Genomic DNA, 23,275 nt, shown 5'->3' with positions numbered 1-23,275 from the left:
GCATTCAGGAGCCCTTCCTTACCTGGTGACGTGTCCTGAGTTGGATCCTCCAGGGTGGCTTTTGGGAGGGATTGGACAGATTCCCTCTTGCCTTGGAGTGATTGCCTCAATAACAGGCCTCTTCACCTAGAAGCAAAGAAAAAGGGGAGTTCAAGGGCAGCACCCAATAAGGACTGAATTCTCACTATATGCCCCAATTTTGCCTGCTCCAGATGTCTGCAAGCAAGCTGGAAGAAGGTAAATTATCTGGGCAAAGCAATGGAATGATTACCTAAAGGGGAAGAGAGATTTTTATTCTTAGTCCTAGAAAAGACTAGTAGGGAGGCATTTAAAAAACAGAAAAATTGATAAACTATTTTCACCTGTTCGAAATTCTCTCACCTTCAGCTCCTTGTCCTCTTCCTGGCTCAGGAAGAAGTCTTCTGCTAGGGCCACTGCCTGGGAACTTCTCTCTGCTCCACATTTTCATATCCAGCTCTCCATCTCTGGGGCAGGAGCACCAGGTCCAGCACCTGAACTTTTGTGTTCTTTTCTGGGTTCAGCCGCTGATATCAAAGATGGTGGAGGTGGCTGCTAAGATCCCAGGGTCCCTCCTGGTAACACACTCTCTGAAGTGATATTGTACACCAGAACTTGTGGTTCCTTCCTCCAGATTGCTTGTCCTGATGCTTGGCCAGAATTTCCCACAATGTCCAGCCAGGATGATAGGGGGGCCTTTCTTTCCTCTCCGATATACTGCGAGTCCACTTTTTCATGGTGCTGAAGTGCTGCTCAAGGAATCTCCTGGATCTGCAAAGAGCAATGTTCTTTTTTAAGACCAGGAAGAGTTCTCTTGACCTGATTGACTTGGATGAGCTCTTTTCCCCCTGCAGACAGGTAGAAACTTGATGAAATAAGATCCTTTCAGCTCCCAAACTGATCCTACTGATCTTGGATCTTTTTAGAAAAACCCTCCAGAGTGAAAGTTTGTGTGGGGGGGTGCAATCAAATGGGACACTGCTGCCTCTTTTCCTCCCCAAAAGTATCAGCATCCTACCAAACACAGTCCTTGATATGCTGGCTCTTCCTCTGTCTTTGTTTTGAGCTGATCTGAAAATGCCCAGGACAACACTCAGCGCATTCTTGGGCTGCTGCCAATCTGCTCTATGCACAGAATCAACCTCCCTTCCTTTGGCCCAGTGCTAGCTTTTCTTCCAGGGTTTCTGGTTGAGAAGAGGTGTCCCAGCTAACTGAGATCTGATCCCTTCAGGCTTGCTCTTCAGGACCAAGCAAGTACTCCTCTTGGGGGTCCCCCAAGGGGAACGGTCCCAGTTTGGCTCAAGGGATGGAGACAATCTGCCCAATGCTTCCTTCCTTGGAAGTGGACAGAGAAGGCGCTTGGCAACCTTCTTGAACCCTTTTAGCTAGGATCAGTCTTCAACCTGCAGGGCGGAGCGAGAGCCAGCCAGGCTGTCTTTGACTAGATTTACCCACCCACCAGACCTTCCTGTTGGGATGCCATAAGGGGGCCCAGATAGCCCCCCCCCCATCCTCTGTAAACATGTAATCTTTACTGGCCATCGCCAGATCGGACACCTAGAAGAGGGTGGGAAAAAAGCCCAAAAGAAAAGAATGAATGAATGAACTAAAGGAAAGCATGAACTCTCAGGAAGGCTTGGTCTCGGCCAACCCAGGATCTCAGAAAAGACTATCTGCACAGCCCAGACCTCAATTCATTTTATTTATTCATTTATTATTTATTTATTAAATTTGTATGAACCCCCAATTCATAAAGTTAAAACACCAACAACATCAAGAACCCGAACGAAAACCCAAACGAGGTGCGCTGATTTTGTTCACCAAATTCCGGCTCCAGCCCTCCTGCGCTGGCTGGGATTTTGGTTCGGAGGGGAGAGAAAACCAACAAACTCACGTCTAGAGTTTTGCTTCTTTGCAAGACCCCCATTCGCTCCGAGTGCCCCCCCCCCTTGCAATCTGGATGAAATACTCTTCTCAGGGGGCTCCTTCGGCATTTCATGGGAAGAAGCTGCAACTCACAGCCGCTCTGTTCCTGCAAGGACTTCCCGCAGCCTCTTTGCACCGGGGGGGGGGGCATTCAGGGTGCAAAGTGCGGGGTACGCAGGGCAGGGGAAGACTTTGCCGGATGCACTCCCTCCCTCCCTCCCTCTGCGCCTTTTCATAAGGCTCAGGGAGCAGGAGAAGCAGAGGCGGGCAAGGCGCATGCTCAGTTTCCCTTCTGAAGTTCGGAGACTGCCAGTAGTCCGCTGCCTGCAGAGGGAGCCCCCTAGTGGTCCTTGCCTGACACGGCAGGTCATCTTGCAAGCCATAGGAAAAAGAGATGCATTTTTCAACGGGAGAAAAAGCGCAAGGCATGTTTGCCTTCTGTTCACAACAATTCAACCCGGATAAAATCTGAGGGGTGTGGGGAGTGGATTATGGAACCCAAAGGGAGCATCTCAGCTCGGCTCAGGGGCTGGAGGCAGCCCGCCCAGGGCTTCCTTGCTCGGAAGGGAGCAGGAAAGACACTTTGCAAGCTCCTCCTTTCCACGCATCCAATACTGGACCTACTTTTGCTCGTGAGGAAGGGCAAACGGCAACTGACACCATAATCTCTATGTCTGCAAGAGCAAAGTGCAGTGTAGGGGTTAAAGACAGAGAGGTGTTAAGTCCTAGAGTGGAGAGGAGGACTGGCTTCCTGCCTTCCTTTGAAAACATCCTCCCACGTGGAAGCCTCTCCTCCCCCCCGGAACTACTATGGGCAATGTCCTCTCGCGCATGCTCCGTTTGTTCTCTGAAGCTGCCGAGATCGCCCAGCATAATCTTCCGGGGATTCTGCGCGCGATGCTCGGAGGCTCCCCGGCGGGGGGGTGGGAGAGGAGGCTCCGCGGGTGGATCGTGCGATGCCAAGCGGGATGGCTTTGTACCCCTGCAGGGAGGCGGGGCTGGGAGGACTCGGCCCTTCTCCTTTCCCCGCCCCGAACGCCTCGCCCGAAGACCCGTTGAGCACCTCCGGGCCTTTGCGAATAGGTACCGCCGGTGGTTTTCGGGCGGTCCTAGAGGCTGCGGGGGGAGGCGGGGCTAAAAGGGCCTTTTCTTGGTTCCTCTCTTTGGCAGAGCGCGGGGGGAGAGTCTCATTTGGCTGGAAAGTCCCGAAGGCGGTGCGAAAAGGCACTGGGTGCCCCTCCCCGTGGGAAAGGAGCGGTGGATTTTCCCACGCCTGGCACAGCCGCTGCGGGCGGTAGACTGTACCACGGGGGAGGGGGAGAGCACATGGCGTTAGCAGGGAATCCTGGGTGCTGTAGTCCAGCACATGTGTGGGAGCTTGGAGGTCTGGGGTTACTCCAGTTTCACACACACGCTCACACATGCACATACATACACACAGCTACCACAAATTGTACAGTAGAATTATAATGACTAATAACCCTAGCTGGGGTGTCACTCTTCCACATCTCCAGGAGCCCGAATGGTTCTACTCCTAGCCAGTGCCCCCTAGTGGCAAGGGGGTGAAAGTTGTTACCCAACCACATCTGGAAGGCCCCAGGACCCCCAACCCTGCTGTTCAATAAAGGAGGGCTTGGCCGGGGGGGGGGGCAAGGGGGCTGAGGTGCGCTAGCCAAGAAAGCAGAACTCACATTTGGGGAAAGGAAATGGAAAAGGTGGTTCTTTTTTGGGATGACCCTGGCAGGCAGAAACTTGGGTCCATTTGCACTCAACCCCTTATTTTCCCCAGTGTAGCACATTTTGATGTGAAGGAATACAGACAGCCCTGATCTTTAGTGGGGAGGATCCATGGGACCCAGAAGTTCAAAGTCTGAAATTATCCAGTGATACTTTTTGCCTAAAGTATCTAAGTTCTAAACCAGAAAATATTTACATTGAGGGCCTTCAGGGTCAGTGTGGGAAGTTAACTGCACATTACTCCATGTGTCTGCCAAAGGTCTGCCTCTGGAGGATTCTATCAAAGAGCAGAGCTGAAACTTTTATGATAATTCTTCCTGTCAGGGGACATCCCTGACTGATTCAATTAGTTATTGGACTCAAAGATTGTTGGGCATTTCTCTGGAGAGAAAGGAAAGGAAAATAAATCCCCATAATGATAGGGGCACAGCTAGAATTAAATCAGTCAATAAGAACTCTGTTAAGTGGTTTGGAAGCTTGATCTTGAAATTGCCCAGGGGGAATACATGGCACCTGTGGCTGAAGAAAAACAAATCTGACATTTGTTGACTTGGTGGTTAAAGAGAAAGCACCGGGGACTAGTTAATGCCTGAGCATGTCACAGATCTGAAACAGCTCCCTGCTGAGTTAGAGTGCAAATGGACCCAAAGTTAAAGCCAAAGTTAGAGCCAAAATGTATTTTGCCTTGAAAACTAATGCTCAGGGGCACCCCCACCAAAGGGTTGATGTAATAGTGTGCCCAGTCCCCCAAAAACAAAATCAACCCTTGTCAAAAACTAGTAATCAGGACTTTGTGTAGTTAAAAAAAATCATAGACACACACAAAGAGAACTTAGAGAAAACCAAGTGAAAAGGCATCGTGAAATAAAGAATGCATTTCACCCCATGTAAGGAAGAAAGGGTACAATCCTGTAGGAGTTTAGAGACCCCTAAGGCAGAATGCATACTCTAGGAAGACTCTGGGGAAAATCTTGGTTTAAGGTATTTTGACAAGCCTTTCTATGAATAATTTCAGGCATCAAGAAACCCTGAAGATCCTTCTCTATGTAGGGTTGTAATATTTATCTTGCTATACCTCTACTTTTTTGGGGGTAATTATGGAACTGTTTTGTATGAGTGTAGAAATCTATACTGTCACAAATCTCTATGGATTTGCATGGGTGGATTCGTTATCACCTTTCATTTCCAGTCCTACCAATGTGGAAAGTAAAACAGTATTAGCCAAAGGGGGGATCCAACACCAACTTGTTTCAAAGGTTAACATCCAAGATTTGTCCCGACTGGTGCTTTGAAGCAAGCTATGACTTCTCAACCCAGATAAGATGATGATTACGATGTCCCAGCAAGTGGATACTGACTCTTAGAGCCACCACATAGGTGGCCTTTCTCTAGGATGATCTGTTCTCAGCTTGGTCTTTTAGGTCTCTTAGTAGTGGCTTCATTGCTGCTATAATGAGCTTCTTTACCTTAGATGCAAAATTTCAGGTGACACAATGGACATAGCTCAGAGCTTTTGACTTACATTCTTGGGCACGCTGGCTGATTCTGCAGGACTTTCAATGCTATTCTGTAAAAGTACAGTAGAGTCTCGCTTATCCGACATAAATGGGCTGGCAGAACGTCGGATAAGCGAAAATGTCGGATAACACACAGTAACGATTGAGTGCGGTAAAAAAAAACAAAAAACCGATCCGCTGCACCTGTTGCAATCGATTTTTGCGTTGTGGCACCGCACCCTCAGGAGCAACAAGAAAGAGCACACCCGTGCTCGCAAACAAGCAGCACACTTTTCTCGTCGCCAATTTATGTGTGTTGTTGTGTTTTTTTTAGGGGCGTTGGATAAGACGGAATGTCGGATAAGTGAAGGTCAGTTAAACGAGACTCTACTGTAACTACAATTTCCTTCTGATCACTGGCAGATCATCCACCAGGGGCTGCCCTCAGTAAAAATGGAAGGAGTCGCAACTTTTAAGTTTCAGAAGAGAACAGCACATGTGCCCAAATATTTTGTGGAGGAGAAAGTAGTACATGGGGTTTTACAGAGAAGGATAGGAAGTGACATCACTAGGACTCTGCACTTTGTTGCTTTAACTTAATTTAAGCTATCCAGAAGAGGTTGCAGAAATGTCTTGCAAGGATGGACATCCAGATGTAACTCTGTTCAATGAGCGGGGAACTTTTCTTGTGGAAAAGGAAGGAAAGCAGACATGCAAAGTTTTCATTCAGGTCTGATCTGAGTCCTGGAAGGGAGACAGCCCAGATCCCATGTTCCCCTGCCACCCCTTTCCATGCACATGCTAGGCAAGGGGGCTCTTTGTCGGATGCAAGACATGACTCTACCCAGAGGAATGGGGAGTCCTTCTCGTGGAGCCTACATTTGAGAACAAGCCATAGAGAGAATGTGACCATGTTGAAACACACTTACATTTCCATATCCAATCCACCTCAGGCAAAGGACTACTTGCCCCTCTCTTTTGGGAGTCTGTCTCCTCTGAATCTGTCCTATCATGATCTCATTTGCTGTCCTGTTCTTCCCTGGCTATATGGCAAAATTTCATGGTTAATTCATTAATTTTACTCTTTGATTATTTTTTTGCATTTTAATTGGATTAGGCTTGCAATCTTTATCTTTTTATTTCCTTTGGTTTTAAGTAATCTTGATTTTCAAACAGTTGCAAAGGAACCATACAAACTCAATAAGAAATGTGACAAATAACTAAATGTTATGACCCTGGGAAACAATGTCACAATCAGTTCCCTACTTTATTGTTATCATTAGATGTTCCTTAGTGTTTAGATCTGGCCTCAGAACAATAATGTAGCACTTGGGGATGAAGATGCAGCCCAGAAGGCCAGCACTGGAGGCCAAGATGGAGAAGACCTGCACGGCCACCACGTACTTCCCCTTGGTGCTCAGGTAGGTGGGCACAAAGGAGACCCAGACACTGCAGAAGACCAGCATGCTGAAGGTGATCAGCTTGGCTTCGTTGAAGGCCCCAGGCAGGTTCCTGGCCAGGAAAGCCACCGTGAAGCAAATGGCTGCCAGGAAGCCCATGTAGCCAAGGGCAATATAGAACATGGCAACAGACCCTTGATTGCATTGCAGGAATATCTCTCCAGGCTGGGAGTGCATGTCAGACTCAGGGAATGAAGGAGAAACTCCCAGCCATACGACAGAGATGATCATTTGGACAGCAGAGCAAGAAAGGATGATAGATTTGGCCAAAATCTTCCCCAACCACTTCCTCACTTGGTTTCCTGGTTTTGTGGCCAGGAAGGCCAGCACCACTGTGATTGTTTTGGCCAAGACAGAAGACACAGCAACTGAGAAGACGATGCTGAACACAGTTTGTCGGAGGAGGCAGGTGGCTTTCCTCGGTCGGCCAATGAAGAGGAAGGAGGACAAGAAGCAAAGCAGGAGGGAGACGAGGAGAATGTAAGAGAGGTCCCGATTGTTGGCTTTGACGATGGGAGTTTCTAAGTATTTAATGAATGTGATTAAAACCAAGCCTGTGGTTAAGGCCAAAAGTAGACCAAAGGAGACCAGGATGATGCCCAGATGTTCTTCATAGGACAGGAAGGTTATAATTTTGGGGATACATTGGACTCTGTCCTCATTTGGATACTGATCATCTGGACACTTGGTGCATTTTTCAGCATCTGAGGACACCAAAGGTAATATTTATTTTACAATCTCTCCTTTCACGTTTCAAGAAATACCTACTTTGGATGACAAGTGATACTAAGAGACAGGAAAAGTATGGCAAATGATCAAGATGAATCTGCATATAGGGAGATATGTATAGCATGGGGAATGGAAATGGAGATGTTACTGCAACAGGAACATGTTTTTTTCTTGCAGAACATCCGAGATGGACTTCTTAACATGTCCACTGAAATGAGATAAGAAGAACATCAAGTATTTTTAAGAACTATGGTTCAGTCTAGGAAATTGGGAAAAGTCTTTGGGACCACAAGGATTTCCTGGGGAATGAACTTTTATATGGCACCTGCATTATTAGAGGTATGTAATGAATCATTTAATCTTTTTATAATCTTCTATAATCTAGAATATAGCTTATTCTATAGTATTTAAACAATTTATAGACTGCCTGATTTCCAGGGACTCTGGACCACTTATAATTAAAAAGTAAAGAATTGCTGGAGAGAAAAGTCCTGAATGGCCCCCCAAACCACATGTAATCCCAAATCCCATCCAGCAGGGGCTCAACCTCACTCTGCCCCAGAGCCTGGAAGAACAGCCGAGTCTTTCACAGCCTCCTGAAGGTCACCAGGATGGGAGCCATCCTGAGGAGAAATCCTCAAAGACCTTGGGGGAAATGGAGGTTCCCTTACAGTGAAGGCAGTTTTAGCCTTGTAGGTTTTCAATTCTAATGTTAGGCTTTTATTTTAACAGTTTTATTCTTGTGGAATGAGATTTTTTTCTGAAAAAAACTGAACCTGAATGTTCTCAGTTCTCCCAGGCTCTGGGGCAGAGTGAGGTTGAACCCCTGCTGGATGGGATTTGGGATTACATGTGGTTTGGGGGGCCATTCAACATATCCCACTGCCCACTATCCACTGCAGAACACATCCTCCTGACAGGCCTCAACTATAACATGGATGATGCTAACCAGCTAGAATTCTGTGCAGCCTTAGAAGCTGCATTTAAAACCATAGGACTTACCACAGAGCCCCAAGAAAACATAAGACAGACAATCATACCACAGATCAGAGGAACACAGAACCAACTCAAAGCAGAGGACCCAGCAGCCCTCAAAGACCTAAAGAAGGACCAAACCATCATCATCCTTCCAGCAGACAAAGGCAGAACTTTGGATAAATCACAATACAAAAAGTCAAAACATTCCTGGAGGACAAAGAAATCTACCTCCTAGTAAACACCAACCCGATACAGAAACTAGACAGCCAGAATAACCCAATAAACAATAAATAATTAAATGGTACAACCCTGGGAAACAAGTTCACAATCACTTCTCTATTACATGTTCCTTAGGGCTAAGATCTTGTTCTGATTGTAAGTTGCTCCTTTGTATTCAAGGCCGGCCTTATAATGATGATGTAGCACTTGGGGATGAAGATGTAGGCCAGAAGCCCAGCACTGGAGGCCAAGGTGGAGAAGACCTGCACAGCCACCATATATTTCCCCTTGGTGCTCAGGTGGGCACAAAGGACACCCAGATGCTGCATAAGACCAGCATGCTGTAAGCGATCAGCTTGGCTTCATTGAAGGTCTCAAGGAGATTCCTGGCCAGGAAAGCCACCATGAAGTAGATGGCAGCCAGGAAGCCCATGTAGTTGAGGGCTCCATAAAACATGGCCACAGACCCTTCTTTGCATTGCAGGATGATCACTGCAGGCTGGGAGTGCAGGTCAGAGTCAGGAAATGGGGGAGAAACTCCCAACCACATGGCCCAGATTATAATTTGGACTGCAGAACAAGAAAGGATGATGGAGTTGGCCAAACTTCCCCAACCATCTCCTCATTCTGTTTTCTGGTGTTGAAGCCAAGAAGGCCAGCACCACTGTGATCGTTTTGGCCAAGACAGAAGATATGGCAACTGAGAAGATGATGCTGAATGCTGTTTGTTGTAGAAGGCATGTGACTTTCCTTGGTCATCCAATGAAGAGAAATGAAGACAAGGAGAAAAACAGGAGGGAGACAAGGAGAATGAAGGAAAGCTTCCGGTTGTTAGTTTTGATAATGGGAGTTTGTAAGTATTGAATGAATATGATTAAAACAAAGCCTGTTAAGGACAAGAGTAGGGCAAAGGAGATCAGAATGATGCCCAGAAGTTCTTCATAGGACAAGAAGGTTAGAGCTTTGGGGATACATTGGACTCGGTCCTCATTTGGATATTGATCATCTGGACACTTGGTGCATGTTTTGGTGTCTGAGAAAACCAAAAGTAAGAATTATTTTACAGTCTCTCCTTTCGCATTTCATAAACAACCTTCTTTGGATGACAGCTGATGCCAAGAGATGAGAAAGCCATAGTAAATGATGTTTTTGAGTCTGCATATGGGGAGAAATGTATAACATGATGAATGGAATTGAGGAGGTTCCTTCAACAGAAACATTTTCCGAGATGAACTTCTTAACAGCTCCACAGGCAGAAGATGAGAGTAACATTTTTTTACAGCTAAGGTTCAGTCTATGAAGTTGGGGAAAGTCATCGGACTGCAAGGATTTTCTGTGGAATGAACCTTCATAGACTGATTGGGATCTGCATGACCAGGTTATATTGAATCATTTAATCTTTCTATATTCCCTCCATCGTTCTTTACTATCTATAATTCACCCATCTCAGTCTGGATTCATAAAAAAATGATGAACATCTGAGAATATTCATCTAACAATTAGTATTTTGGATACCATGGCAGATCAATTAATCTTTCTTTCACTGATTTCTATAGCTGTACATCTTGCAATGGGAATGCTGGCCAGGAAAAATAGGATTAAAAACAAGAAGCAAGAAAAACAAGTTGAATAAATAATGATAGTAAAAACAAATAGCATCATGGCACCTGAAGACAATCTAATCCAAACCACACAACCCCAGTCATGTTAAGAAGAATTGTATTGATGGGCTCATCTAACCTCCAGACCTCTTGCCCAAAGGAACATCCAGGTCTTCAAGGACTAATAATAGGGTTGGGGCCAAACAAATATCAGGGAGTATGACTTCCAAAAGGGCAGGCATATTTTCCTCTAAATTCCTTTCCAAAATGCCTATAAGAATTTGATAGAGGAACTAGGAAGAAAAATCATGTTTAAAAAACCCAAAGGATGACCAATTTATAAGTTGCCTGAGACCCAGTGAGTCTGGGGAGCTGACAATTAAAAAAGTAAAAAATTATAGAAGGCAAAAAAAAATCCTGAATGGCCCCAAAACCACATAGAATCCCAAATTGCATCCAGCAGGGGATCAACTTCATTCTGCCCCAGAGTCGGGGAGAACAGCCAGGTCCTTCACAGCCTCCGGAAGGTCATCAGGGTGGAAGTCATCCTGAGCAGAAGCCCTCAAAGATCCTAGGGGAAATGGAGGTTCCCTTAGACTGAAGGTAGCTTTAGCCTAGTAGAATTTCATCTCTAATGTTGGGCCTTTATTTTAACAGTTCTATTCTTCTGGAATGAGGATTTTTCTGAATTTTGCACTCTTTGGGCTTATTTTGAGATATTTTGTTTCGCTGACTGACAGACTGATTGAGTGGTTGATTGACTGATATATCTTTTTATGTGTCCATTTTTGGGCACACCATAATGTAAGTTTGGTTGTAGGTTTGGTTCAGATGAGAAAAACCAATTGATCTAAGACCATTCCTCAAGTTTCAAAGAACTCAGATGTTCCTAGAAGAGTAAACATGGAAAGACCCTTCCAAACTAGAAAGCAGAAGAGATAATTTCTTTGGCAGAAGTAAATATTGCCCAATCCACCATGTCCTTTTATCTCTTTCTACCCCATTCTTCAAGATCTTTTTGTTTTTCCTCCCTTTATGGAAAAAAACAAGAAAACAATCAACCTTAGGTCATCAAAATACTTCTGCAAGGCCTGCCCTTCCCTCTGATGTCACCCACCTTCCTGAGTGGAGATGGTCCCCTCCGGACAAGGAACACAGTTGTAGCAGCAAAGTGGCTCTCCTTCCTGAGCCTGCTTGACAAATCCAGGGGGACAATTTTCCCCACATCTGGACTGAGGCAGAGGCTAAGCAGAAGAACAAGGAACGTAAAAAAAATGTGTTAGGACTAATCATCAATGAAAAAGGGAGGTAGAGATTATAGAACTTCACCATCTCAATTCTCTAAAGCTTCCCAACTAAAATGCAAAGGAATATTTTCCTTACGAATGTAGGCCATTAACCTTACAGGACATTGATATTCCTGGTCAAATAATTAAGAGTAAAAATGACCCATGGTTGCTAGGGCAGTAGTGAGGAAATATTTTTGTTTGGCTCTGAGGTTAGGAATGACATGAGATGGAGGTGAAGTGATGGGAACATATCCCTCATAAAGGTTTAGTAAGCAACTTTTGCTGCAGCAAGTGGGACACGATGATGACCACATATTGGAAAAGTATATTTCTAAGGCTATGCATCCAAGACAAGGCCTTTCTGTTCAAGAACTACAATTACAACCCTGAACTCAGGCAGAGGTCAATGGAATTTCCTCCTCCTTTCATTTGAGTGCCATGAACAAGAGAACTTGAGGCTATCAGCACCAGAATCTCCAGCTTCTGATGACTTCCTTTGGCAATTTTATGGAGAAAATAAATTGCAGAGGGGACACCACAGGACCATGATCTAGGTGCTAAAGAGTAATCACCCACCATCCCACGTTAGACATGGCTAAATCCGTGTAAAACAGTGCTCCAAATTACTGCACCTGCCAGCCAATTCAGAAAGACACCTTGGTCAATAGTACTGAAACCTCCCAAGAAGTTTAAGGAACTAGTAGGGCTCTACTCTCCACATCCAGTTCTCAGTGAAGGTCCTCCTCCGTGGTGATCGGTCTCAGCCCACCTGAAGTGGAGCCTGATAACCAGCATCCTCCAAGTGTGCTTTGAGGCTTTGCAAAACAGAAAAGGAAGCCAATACTTTCCCTACCTTGTTGCTCAGACGGGAGAGAGCATCTGGGTTGAAAGTAAGTCTCTGTCTTTCAAGGCTGCCCAATTTCTCTCTGAAGAGGATCTCAGAGTTGTGATACACCATGATCTTTATGTTCAGATCAGCTGCTAGATCTCCATTTTTGTCCAAGTACAGTTTCTCCAGGGAAATGTTACAAAACTCATTTTTTTCCAGAAATGGATGTAACTGGAATGGACAAATCCAGTACTTCAGAGGAAGGAAATGAGGTTTCTTATCACACTTGGTCTTTTCACATGACAAAACTCTCAAACTTGCCTACAGTATAATAATTGACCCAAAGAAGCATCAGAAAGAAAGAAAGAAAGAAAATGTCCTCATGACTTCTTTTTCAATCTACTTCTGCTCAGACATGGAAATAAAATGAGTCTGAGCTCTTAGCCCAGATGGGCAAAAATAATTTAATACACAATATGCAGACCTGGTGAGATGATGAGAGACTGTAATTGACCCAGCATCTACTGGGAGACAAACTATTCCAAACGTGATCCTTCCTAGAAGTTTCTGAGTTCTCTGGGTGGCCACTTGGTCCCTCAGAAGGTGAGGTCAGGCAGAAAAGGATCAGCTCTCCTTGTCTTAATCCTAATATATAGGGAAGACTTTTTGAGAAAAAGAAGGGCTAAAGTGCTTATTGATTGGAGAAAAATGTTACTCATATCTTCCAATATTAAAAAGAAAGTTTCAGGAAATTATAGACCCCAAAAATCTGACATCAATTGGTAAGAAAATGTGAGGGAATGAAGCTGGAATTGCTGCCTGCACTTGGGAAAAGCAGCTGTAGCCAGGCAGAAATGCTTCCTGCCCCACTTCTCCAAGGCTCATGCTTTTGCCCAAAGGGCTGTAAAAGTTTCCAGCCCCAGAAACCTGAGAGGTGGCCTCATGCATGCATGCATGCATGCATGCATGCATTCATTCATTCATTCATTCATTCATTCATTCATTCATTCATTCATTCACTCCCCCAGTCACAGTTCAGTCACAAGCATGCACGCTGGTGTTACAGGTTTCAGTGTTCCTGGCATATTCAAGGAGGTGTCGATGTCCAGAGGCAGCTTCACCCCATCCAGGCCCTTAGCCTACAAAAGTGTGGGTGTGTAGGAGAAAAGAAGGACAAGAAGGCAGCAAGCAGACAAGGAAGCAGAAAGCAACATCTGGAATGTATGACTATTACAGGCAAGTAAGAGGGCTATCAGTCAACTGCCAGGACCACAAGCTACGGTAAGCAGCCTGTTGTGATCTGATTCCTGCCTGGAGCTTGGGTTAGAGGTTGGCCTGGAGCTCAGTAGCAACCAGAAGAGGAGCAGCCACCTGAGGCAGCACCAAATCCCAACATGTGCAAGAACTTTTGGAGGGAGGTAAAAGTTGTATGCCACTTTACAAATGTTAAGATTTTTATTTGTTATAAGGACTAACCACCAAAGACTAATTTACAGGGCCACATCAACTTGCAAAGCCTAGGAGGGTTGAGTTGACCCAGGGCAACAGGAAAGGTGTGTGCTACAGTAAAGTATTGTGTACAGTTCTCTTCTCTGCTGTGGTGTGTCCAGTCTTTGGAAAAGAAAGAATCCTCAGCAAAAATTTAGCACAGGTCATGAAAAAACCATTCTTCAAGCACCTTGAAAATAATGAAGTAATTCGCAGAAAGCCTGGATTTGTCAAGAAAAATGTTCACCAGACTAATCTTGTCCCTTTTTGGATCAGATTGCTTCCTTAATAGATTGTGGGCATGCTGTTGATACAATATATCTTGATTTCAGCCAAGTATTAAAAAAATACTTCCTGAGATGATGATTAGGAAACTAGTTAATTGAGGGCTGGATGGCATGATAATTAAGTAGATGCAAAACAGGCAAGAAAATTATACTGAAAGAATGTTCAATGGTTCCTCATACAATTGGTTAATTATGAATAACAATTAGTTCAGAGTCATCTGTTGTTTAATATTCTCATTTATAAAGGGCAGAAGAGTTGGCCCATCATGATTTTGTGATGCAAGATTTATAGCAACTCTCAAACAAAACTATTTTGTGTTCTTACAAAACATGCCAAGTTTCCTTGAAAAATACTTTCTGATAGATAGAAATGCAAAAGTGAAATCCAGTAGGAAAGTATCTGAGTTTTAGCAACTAGGACTTGACAAACTCTGATATCTTCTATGGGAAAAGACAGATGTTTTGGTTACAATATACAAACAGAACAGTGGGAGAATATGTGGTTGAAAGGACTGACATTTACATTATGTTATAATCTTAAAGAGAATTTTTATAAAATGATGTATTGTTGGCATATGTCATCAGAGAAATTGTCAAAAGTATAAAGGTGGTTCAAATTTATGTCAGAAATGTGAACAACAAGAAGGGACATTTTAGCATGCTTGGTGGACATGTAAAAAAGCCAGAAAATTTTGGATACAAATACATACACTAATTCAGAAGATTTTAAAGATTAATATACAATTTAAACCAGAGGCTTTTCTAATCGGACTGATTGATAAAGAGTTGGAAAAAAGTAATGGAACTTTGTTTTTATACATGATAACTGCAGCAAAGTTATATGCACAAAGGTGGAAAGATTTGGCATTACCCACAATGGAGCAATGGATGGTGAAGATGACAGAACTTGTGAGATGACCAAATTGACTTATTTGATCAGAGGAAAGACAATATTTACATTTATTGCTTACTAGAAATGCCTTATAGACTTTTTGCGTGAAAAAGAAAAATGAACATATGATTTATGGTTTTGATCATTGGAAAAAAATAGATTATAGAAAAAATGAGAGACATGTTGTAACCAGAGAGTAAGAGGTAAATTTATACTTATAACTGCTGTAAAGAAAAACTGTATATTTTCTTTCTTTTCTTTTTTATTTACTTTTGGCTTTGGCTTTGGCTTGCTTTCTTTCTTTCTTTCTTTCTTTCTTTCTTTCTTTCTTTCTTTCTTTTCTTTATTTTATATTAGTTTCTGTTAGTTTTTCTTTCTTTTTAATATTTTTAATAAAAGTACAGTATATGAAAAAAAGGAAGCAGACAGATGTAGGGTACAATGTGGATCTTTCATTAAAGCTCCATGTGTATCTGTCTTTCATACTGTTATATTCAGTATGTATCCTCGTCACTCACTGGAATAAAATATCTCTTCAATTATTTTGATGAAAGGCGGAGAGAATGGCCATCAAATTGGCCACTGATATCAAATTGGGAGACATAATTTATAACCTAGAAGTGGACATAAAACTCAGATCAAATCTCGATAGTTTACCAAAGTGGGTTGAAAGTAACAGAATGAAATTTACAAGAGAGACAAGTGCAAAGATCTTCATTTAGAAGAACAAAAAGGAGATGCATCAGTAGAGGATGAGGGATCCCTCACTTGGTAAGAATATCTGTGAAAATGATCTCAAAATAGTCATTGCTTGCAGACTGAATGTGAGTCAGGAGTGTGATGCTCATGGAAAGAAGGCAAAGGCCTCCATGGGAATCTCAGGAAGTGAATGTTCTACTCTATTCTGGTGTGGTGCATCCCCAACCTGAGTCCTGGGTCCACTTGCAGGCACCACACTTGGAGAAGACACTGCAGGAGAATTGGATCAGGTTCAGGGAAAGGCAGTGAAGCTACTGAAGAAATCGAAGGAGGTGCTCTTAGCCTTGAGGAAAGACAACAAGAAGAAAGCCCAAGTTGGTCTATGGGAGCTGAAAATCAGAAGAAGTCTGGGAGCACCTTTTCCAGCTACCAATTTTTATTTACAAAGCCTGTAAGTTGGAAAAGGGAGAATATAGCACTCTTCCTGTACCTGCAAGATGCTACAACAGAAGCTGAAGACCCGTTCACTATTATGCTAGAGTGCAGGACATGAAACCAAGAACTGAGTTACAAGAGAGGAGATTCTGGCTGAATGATGGGAAAAACATCCAAAACAGAACAGAAGTTTGAGAGTTGAGCCAGTGAACCACAGAAGTTCAGGCTTCCCTTCACTGAAGGTCTCCGTGCAAAGACCAGGCAGCCATCAGTCCAAAATACTTTAACTGGGATTCCTGCAGAGAGGAGGGGATTGGGTCAAGGGCTCCTTCAACTTTATGAAGGTAAAATTCTAGGATGCTAATTACAAAGCCATAATTAAAGCATTTTTATAAATAAATCCTTTTAAAAATTAGAATAGTTAAATATCAAAACAGATGCAGAGAGAGGCGCTTACCCACCGTCACACATAAATACTTGCAATTCCTGGAAACGGAGACACAATGTGAAAAAAATGGGGGGAAAAAACCCAAAGAAACTAAAGAGATGTTCAACACTCTCCTTACCACCCCTAGAACTCCCCAGATTCAGCCCACAACCATTGAGCAGCAAGAATTGTGCAAGCAGCAGTGGGTCAAAAGAAGGAATAGAAGGCAGTGGAAGGGCAGAAGGAGGTTGAGAAGATGCCACTCCCTCTTCCTTTGGATTCCTGCTTTGAAGGAATGAAGTTTGATGGATCCTTGTCAGGACCCCATACCTGCCACGGTTGCAGCCTTGGAGCCGCCAACCTCTCTTCGTCCTCCTTCCTTCTCCTTCTGGGTCTGGAGGAATATGCAGCATTCAAGGCATGGGCCAGAGTCTTAACCGTACTATAAATGCGATGATCATTTGGAATCAGGATCCTGTCCCATTCCTCTGTGGTCTCCAGTGGCTCTTTCTGAGTGCATCTTCTGCGGCCTTTGACAGAAAAGACGTGTTTGGAGAAAGAACAGTTTAAAGCCTTCTCTCTAAACTGCCTGCTCACATAATATAAGGGTTTAAAGAAATCATCTTCTGCCCATTTTTTTGTCTGGATAAGAAAGGACCAAATACTATGGACGTATTGTAAGCCCTTATTATGTAGCAGTGGCAATTCCCACAAGGCTGTAGTGATCCAGACTTTCCCTTCAATGGGTCCTGCCAATTCTTTCAGTGTCCAAAGTACAATGACCATTCCTTGTTCAAGCCAACCATATTCTACAAAGTAAACAAAAACATTGACTTGTCTCCACTTAGAGAAGACATCCCTGACGGGTACTATAAGTCTAGTCATTGAGAATTGTTGTGATACAACAACACAAATTCCATTCCTGACAAGCAGAGGAGTCAAAGTCCTGATGAAATTCTCTGCATTGTCCGTGTCTGAAGCAACAAGACCAATTAAGGTCCATCTGAAATGGAGGAGCAATTGGACAATTGCTGGGTACTGGATTCCTTCTTTGGGGACCATCCGGTAGAAAAAAGGGAACTGAGTTTTATCATTCAGAACCTCTGAAACAACTTTATAAGTGATCTGAAAAAGAAAGGTAGAATGTTGTCATTTATGTGGGATCAGATCAAGACCAAAACATTGGATTTTAATAAATCCAGCTTGGTCTTATGATTGTTCCCAGGAATTTTGGATTTCTTTACAATTGGTAATATGGTAATATTGCCGTTGATCATATGATTTAATTTGTGTCATATTTGTGTCTCTCCTCACCCTTTTCATCTCTTGCACATTCATGAGGTTGTAGCAGAAGCCCCAAAAGTTATGGGGAAGCTGTCATGGGGAGATATGGCTGCTCTGATCCTTGCCCTTTCCCCACTGTGAATCCCCAGTCTATAGCCCTGACACCTGGTGAGTGGAACTATCCCTCATCCACTACCAACTCATGCACTTTACAGATGCAAAACTCTCATACAAACCTGTGGGATTTTGTAGGTGCCCACCACAGTGGACATCTGGATGGAGATATCGTTGTCCGTTCCATCCAGAAGAGCCATGAGGTTGTCCTTCCTTCCGCAGCTGTAGTTGGGAACATCGGCTTCTGCAGTAGAGAGCATGTCCAGCAAGGCATCTGAAGTCATAAGGGTGTTGAAATAATTGTCATGGATGTTGTAACCAAGAGTGAGATTGTGTAAAAGCTGGGGATTCTTGTTGACCTCCTGAGTGATGTAAATGAAGGGTAGGATTCTCGAATAGTCAGTGGTTTCTTGACTGCAAACAAATCAGCACCAGCAATAACATCAATTATTCAGTTTATTCCTATTTGACCTGACTAATCGATACATGCATATCATCAGGATCAGCATCATCAACAGCAAAATAACTTATTCAATGTATTCCTCCTTGAGCTTGTCCTCTTAGCACAAGCTAATTCCATTTTAAGCACGTACTGATCCTGAGAAGAGATTGCCAATTTGCTTTCACTTCCTCTTTTAATTAGCATTGGAAATTACCTGTTAGTGATTTATTTGAAAATTAAAAGCCTTCTGAAAGGCAAATTGCTGCACATGGGGAGAATTTCCTTCTATCCCGGAAGAAAGAAGATTTAAATAAATGTAAAGATTAACAAGAAAAATTTTAACTTTTGGAAAACAGTGGAAGTGAGTTAAGAATGTTGATTGTGGTCAGTTAAGGGGCCAGATGGATGTGAAAAAATAACTTCTATGGATCTTTTAAAATTTTATATAAATATAGCTGATGATTTTGGAATTAATTGTAAGAAACTTTATTGTGGGAAAGTTTTGACTCTGAAAATAAACAAAAGATAAGACTGTGCTTTGAAGATTTACTAGAGGGATCCAGAGAGCAGTTAAAGGAAATTGAAAATGGACTTAAAAATGTTTGACTACAAGAGTGATATGAAAAAAGAAGTTGGAATGGATATACAAACTATGCTGGCAGTTTTTAATTAAATTAATTAAATTTAATTAAAGGGTATATCCAGATTATAAATCAGAAGAGTGATTTTGAGAGTTTGGATCCACAGAAGGGAAGCACAAAATCTCTGAAGTTGTTTCTGAAAACAGACAGGGAAAAATGATAAGAAATCATTATGTGGGACTTTATTTGAAGAAGTGACTGAAGATCAAGCCTCTGAAAAAGAAGAATAAAGAATTCAAAGTGGACTTATTTGATCAGGATTAAACCATATACATTCTGAGTTTGAGTTGTTATTAATGGAATCTTTTTTTTTTAACCAGGATTGTAAGATGCGGCTTTAAAAAAAATTTCATATGGGGATAAACCTTTTATCTCCTACTTGTTAGAGAAAATTATGGGTTAGAATGTAAAAGAGACTTATTTGATTTAGTTTAAAAAATATATGTTACTATTATGGGTATTCTCTATACCTATGGGGACAAATCTTTTATGTTTTCCTTACTAGTGAAAGTTACGTCAAAATGCAAAAGAGATTGATTTGTCTAAGCTTAAAACATATAGGTTATTATTACTGGTGCTCTTAATGCTTTTGCTGAGTAAGAATAAGATTGATTGATGGTTTTTTTTTAAATAACATGGCTATCATTTAGGGATGAGAAGGTTTCAAAATAATTACACCATTGAAGTAGAACCACCATATAAGCAAGAGCGTGGATTCATAAGTGACCCAGAAAAGTGATGGTAAAAACACATCTTCCTCCGCTATTCCTAGAAGGAGCAGGCATTTCATATCCATGAGCTATTTTTAAAATATGGAACTGGGCTGGACAGAGGTAACTACAGCCTTTTCAATAAATAAAAATATCAATATTCATAAAACGCCTGGTCTAAAAGTCATCCTTCTGACTCAACTAAGAAAGCGATGGGAAAAGTAGATTTACTTCTGCTAAATGAGAGGATAAGTGAGTGATTGAATCAGGATTGCCAGAGGAGGGGAAAATCATCTGGACTTGGACTTCTGAGTCTCTCTTTCTCATGTTCCTTCAGAGCTATTTCTGCCCCATCCTTGGATTTGAGTTTCTTGTACAAAATAAGACAAAAGAGGGGAGCAATGGAAATCAAAATGAGGCCAGAAATTACACAGGTCTGGAATTAGAGAATAAATGAAAAAGAGCTTTAGAAATTCAAATGGAGTCAATGTCCATCCATCACACACTGAATGACTTACACACTAGACTCAATGAAAGGAGCCTTGTTGAAATGGAATGGCTTAAACAGAACATGTGTTGCAGTGACAACCCCATTAATCAGATGGTCTCCTGGCCGGTAATAGTTCCATGGCTTTACTCCATCCTGCTGCTCCAAAGTCAGAGGGCATTTGGTTCTGAGCTTCTCAGCATCTGTCTGGGGCAGCAACAGCAGCATCAGAAGCAGAAGCAGGAGGTCCATTCCTCCTCAGGCTGAATCAGTCCCCTCCTGTTTCTAAATGGCAAGAAGAAAAATTAGAAGAATTCAAAGGATTCTCATAACATGGAAATGCCAGTGGTTTTCCTGATTCAGACAGAGCCCAACCAAGCTTCACATGGAGAGGAGAGACAGGTACATTCAGCAGCACAGCCTCTGCCTTTCCTAAAATGTATGCCAAACCTTCAGCATGACTGGAAGCATTTCTCCTTTTCTGATGCCAGATGGAAGTTGCTTCAGTCTGATGTTTACATCAAAGGCAGTCACTGGAGACGTAACACAAGAGGTCTCAAAGATGGGGTTAGTGATAATTACAAAGAGAAGCAATAACTTCTCTGGGGGATCCTGAACTTCTTCTAGGGCTTCATATGCAATGGTGTAGCAGGAGAAAAACATGTTTGTGATACAGCCCTGGGGGTAACTGTTCTGCAGTGGTTCTGGCCATTCCTGTTGGGACATGTCCAAAAAGTGATGCTGGAGGAAAAGAGTTCAACATCTTGGGGATTGACTTATGAGATGCTTCAAGATTGCATCTTGTCTCCTATGCTTTTAAAGATCAAAAGAAACTGATGGGGAGGTCACCCAGAGCTTTGGAGTTTGCTGTTCCTCTATGCTGATGACACCCACCTCTGCCTTCTAACTCCAAGGAAGCACTTAGTAGCCTTGAACCCTGCTAAAGGTACAGCTGAGTCCCACTGTGGCAAGAATGGCAAGAATAGAGATGTTAAAATAAAGGTCCAACAGTAGAGATGAAAATCTCCTACTCTAAAGCTGCCTTCAGTCCAGGGGAAACTCCATTTACCCCAGGATCTTTGAGGGCTTCTGCTCAGGATGGTTCCCACCCTGGTGACCTTCTGGAGGCTGTGAAGGACCCAGCTGTTCTCCTCAGCTCTGGGGCAGAGTGAAGTTGAGCCCCTGCTGGATGGGATTTGGGGTTCTATGTGGTTTTGGGGCCATTCAGGATTTCTTTTTGCCTTCTGTAATTTTTTTACTTTTCTACAGTAATTGTCAGCTGCCGAGACTCATTGGGACTCTGGCAACTTATAAATTAGTCATCCTTGGGGTTTTTTCTAACATGATTCCACTTTCAAATTCTCATAGGCATTTTGTAAAGGAATTTAGCAGAAAATATTAAAGAGGACCAATGTTAAGGGAGGAAGGAAGGACCAAGCCATTAAAGGGGGATTTGGAGAAGACATAGTCTAGAGATAGAAGGGTGAGAAAGAAACTCAAAATAACTCTTCCTTGATTTTGTTTTGTTTAAGTAGGGAAAAACTGGACAGGCTTTTAAGGCTGATCTCAAGAAACAGGTACTGCAGGGATTGCAGAAATACTACTTTATGATTGTAGGCGATGGTAACACAATCTTGAAAGCCTATCCAATTTTCTCTCTCTCATATCTCATAGTGTTTGTCAGGTAGTATGTATTTGAAAAGTGAATTACTAGGTGTTATGATTCAAATCTTTATAGATGCTTCTGAAGAAGTTGGAAAATGAATCTGAAATACTGATTTTGTGCAGAGAGAGAGAGAACTGTTCAGCTCACCCACAACACAAAGGAAGGGGTGCCATCGAATTTTGGATGTCCTGTCTGAAGATACCTATTTTCTCTTCCATTCCAGTGTCATTCCTTTTTCAAAACTCTCAGTTTTACAATAATTCCGTACGTGGCGTATATTTGGATGAGAAGGGAGACCCATCAGCTGACTTGGGTATTGTGAAATGGGAGTCTATCAACAATCTATCCTTTAGGAGAGTGATATTTGGGAGTCTAGAAAGAGAAGGATGCCTGGAATTCAAGTTAATGATCGACCAAAAGGCAATTGCAGAGATGGAAGGGCAGAATAAAATGGGGAAAAATCTTTATTTCACTCTTTCTGAAGATCTTACCAAAAGGATTTCACTCTCGGGGCAAGGAGTACCTTTGAATGTCATCCAAGTTCTCCAAGAGAGGCAACACATTCTTTGGTTAGATGTCCAGGTGTTCACGAGAAACTATCCAAATAACTGTCCAAATAAAGTACTTATTAGTCTTGTGCAAAGGGAGCTCAATCTGAGCCATTGGGCCATGTGATTCATTTCACCAAAACAAAAAATTTATCCAACCTTCCCATGAGGAATTTTGTAAATTTAGAATCTACATTGTGTGTGAAAAGTCAAAAAAGAAGATCAACACAGAAGTTGATTCAGTTGAATGAGCTCTAAGTTTTTATAGGCTCAAATTTAGCAAAGTTAAGCCTTCAGCTGGAGATAATCAGTTTGTTCCACCTTTGCCCTCTTTCTGGGAACAATTTCATTTTCTGGATGTTCCTCCTCTCTCTGCCCAGTCCCTGCCTCCTTCCCAGAGTGTGTAAAGCTGTCATCCCACATTCATGAAGGTGGCTCAGGAAGGGAAGCCCATCTGCTGCTACGACTGCCGTCCTTGTGCAGAAGGAACCATCTCCACCATGAAAGGTGGGTGACACTGGAGGAAAGGGGAGATTTTGGGGAAGACCAGATACCTCAACAGAAGCTTGGCTTTTAAAACATTCATTTCTTTATAATATCTACAATATATTTCATAGCGAGGGGTAAGGAATGACCTTGGAAGTTAAACTGGGGGCAGGACCTTCAAAAGCACTGAACCAATGATGGTTCAGCATTATGAGGAAGATGGCATCTCCTGCTCTTCATCTTCAACAGACAACTTTCCTGGGTCACTTTGCCATTCATCCCCTTTCTCCCAACAGTAAGAATTTCCAGGGTTGCAGAGCATAAGGACATGCTCTGGTAGGTCTTTAGTGGGTCTTCCTCTATTTCTCCATGTCTAGATGGAACCAT

General features: G+C 42.8%; 1 protein-coding gene and 1 long non-coding RNA gene across 4 annotated transcripts in view; both read right to left on the bottom strand.

Annotated features, from left to right (window-relative positions):
* Positions 1-2,135, bottom strand: part of LOC107326595 (uncharacterized) — a 33,875-nt gene extending 31,740 nt beyond the window's left edge. For all 3 annotated transcript variants that reach the window (XR_015798053.1, XR_015798051.1, XR_015798052.1), the window contains exons 1-3: positions 1,913-2,135; positions 382-789; positions 23-126 (exon numbers count right to left, since the gene is read on the bottom strand). This is a non-coding gene — a long non-coding RNA (uncharacterized LOC107326595). The remainder of the gene's footprint in view (positions 1-22; positions 127-381; positions 790-1,912) is intronic.
* A 4,304-nt stretch (positions 2,136-6,439) lies between these two features.
* LOC148214477 (vomeronasal type-2 receptor 26-like) lies at positions 6,440-20,440 on the bottom strand. The gene is made up of 6 exons (XM_088151201.1): positions 20,229-20,440; positions 18,031-18,322; positions 16,841-17,635; positions 12,307-12,513; positions 11,282-11,408; positions 6,440-7,341 (listed from the first exon to the last, which is right to left on the bottom strand). The coding sequence occupies exons 1-6, from the start codon at positions 20,438-20,440 to the stop codon at positions 6,440-6,442; spliced, it is 2,535 nt and encodes an 844-aa protein (XP_088007327.1).
* Positions 20,441-23,275: the final 2,835 nt, after the last annotated feature.

Source organism: Python bivittatus, unplaced genomic scaffold (assembly GCF_059951505.1).
Source record: "Python bivittatus isolate LINGU-HERP-01145 unplaced genomic scaffold, Pbiv_v1 ctg000650_np1212, whole genome shotgun sequence".
NCBI lineage: Eukaryota > Metazoa > Chordata > Lepidosauria > Squamata > Pythonidae > Python > Python bivittatus.
Note: the sequence above shows the minus strand (reverse complement) of the source record. Positions and strands in the feature narration are given on the sequence as shown.

Bases quoted from the DNA above. Each gene is read 5' to 3' on its own strand.
- LOC148214477 (XM_088151201.1), bottom strand. From the start codon at position 20,440: ATGGACCTCCTGCTTCTGCTTCTGATGCTGCTGTTGCTGCCCCAGACA. The intron at 18,323-20,228 runs GTCTAGTGTGTA...ATTTGTTTGCAG, and splicing joins AACAAGGCTCCTTTCATTGA to TCAAGAAACCACTGACTATT. The intron at 7,342-11,281 runs GTGGGTGACATC...TGGTGTCCTCAG, and splicing joins GACCATCTCCACTCAGGAAG to ATGCTGAAAAATGCACCAAG.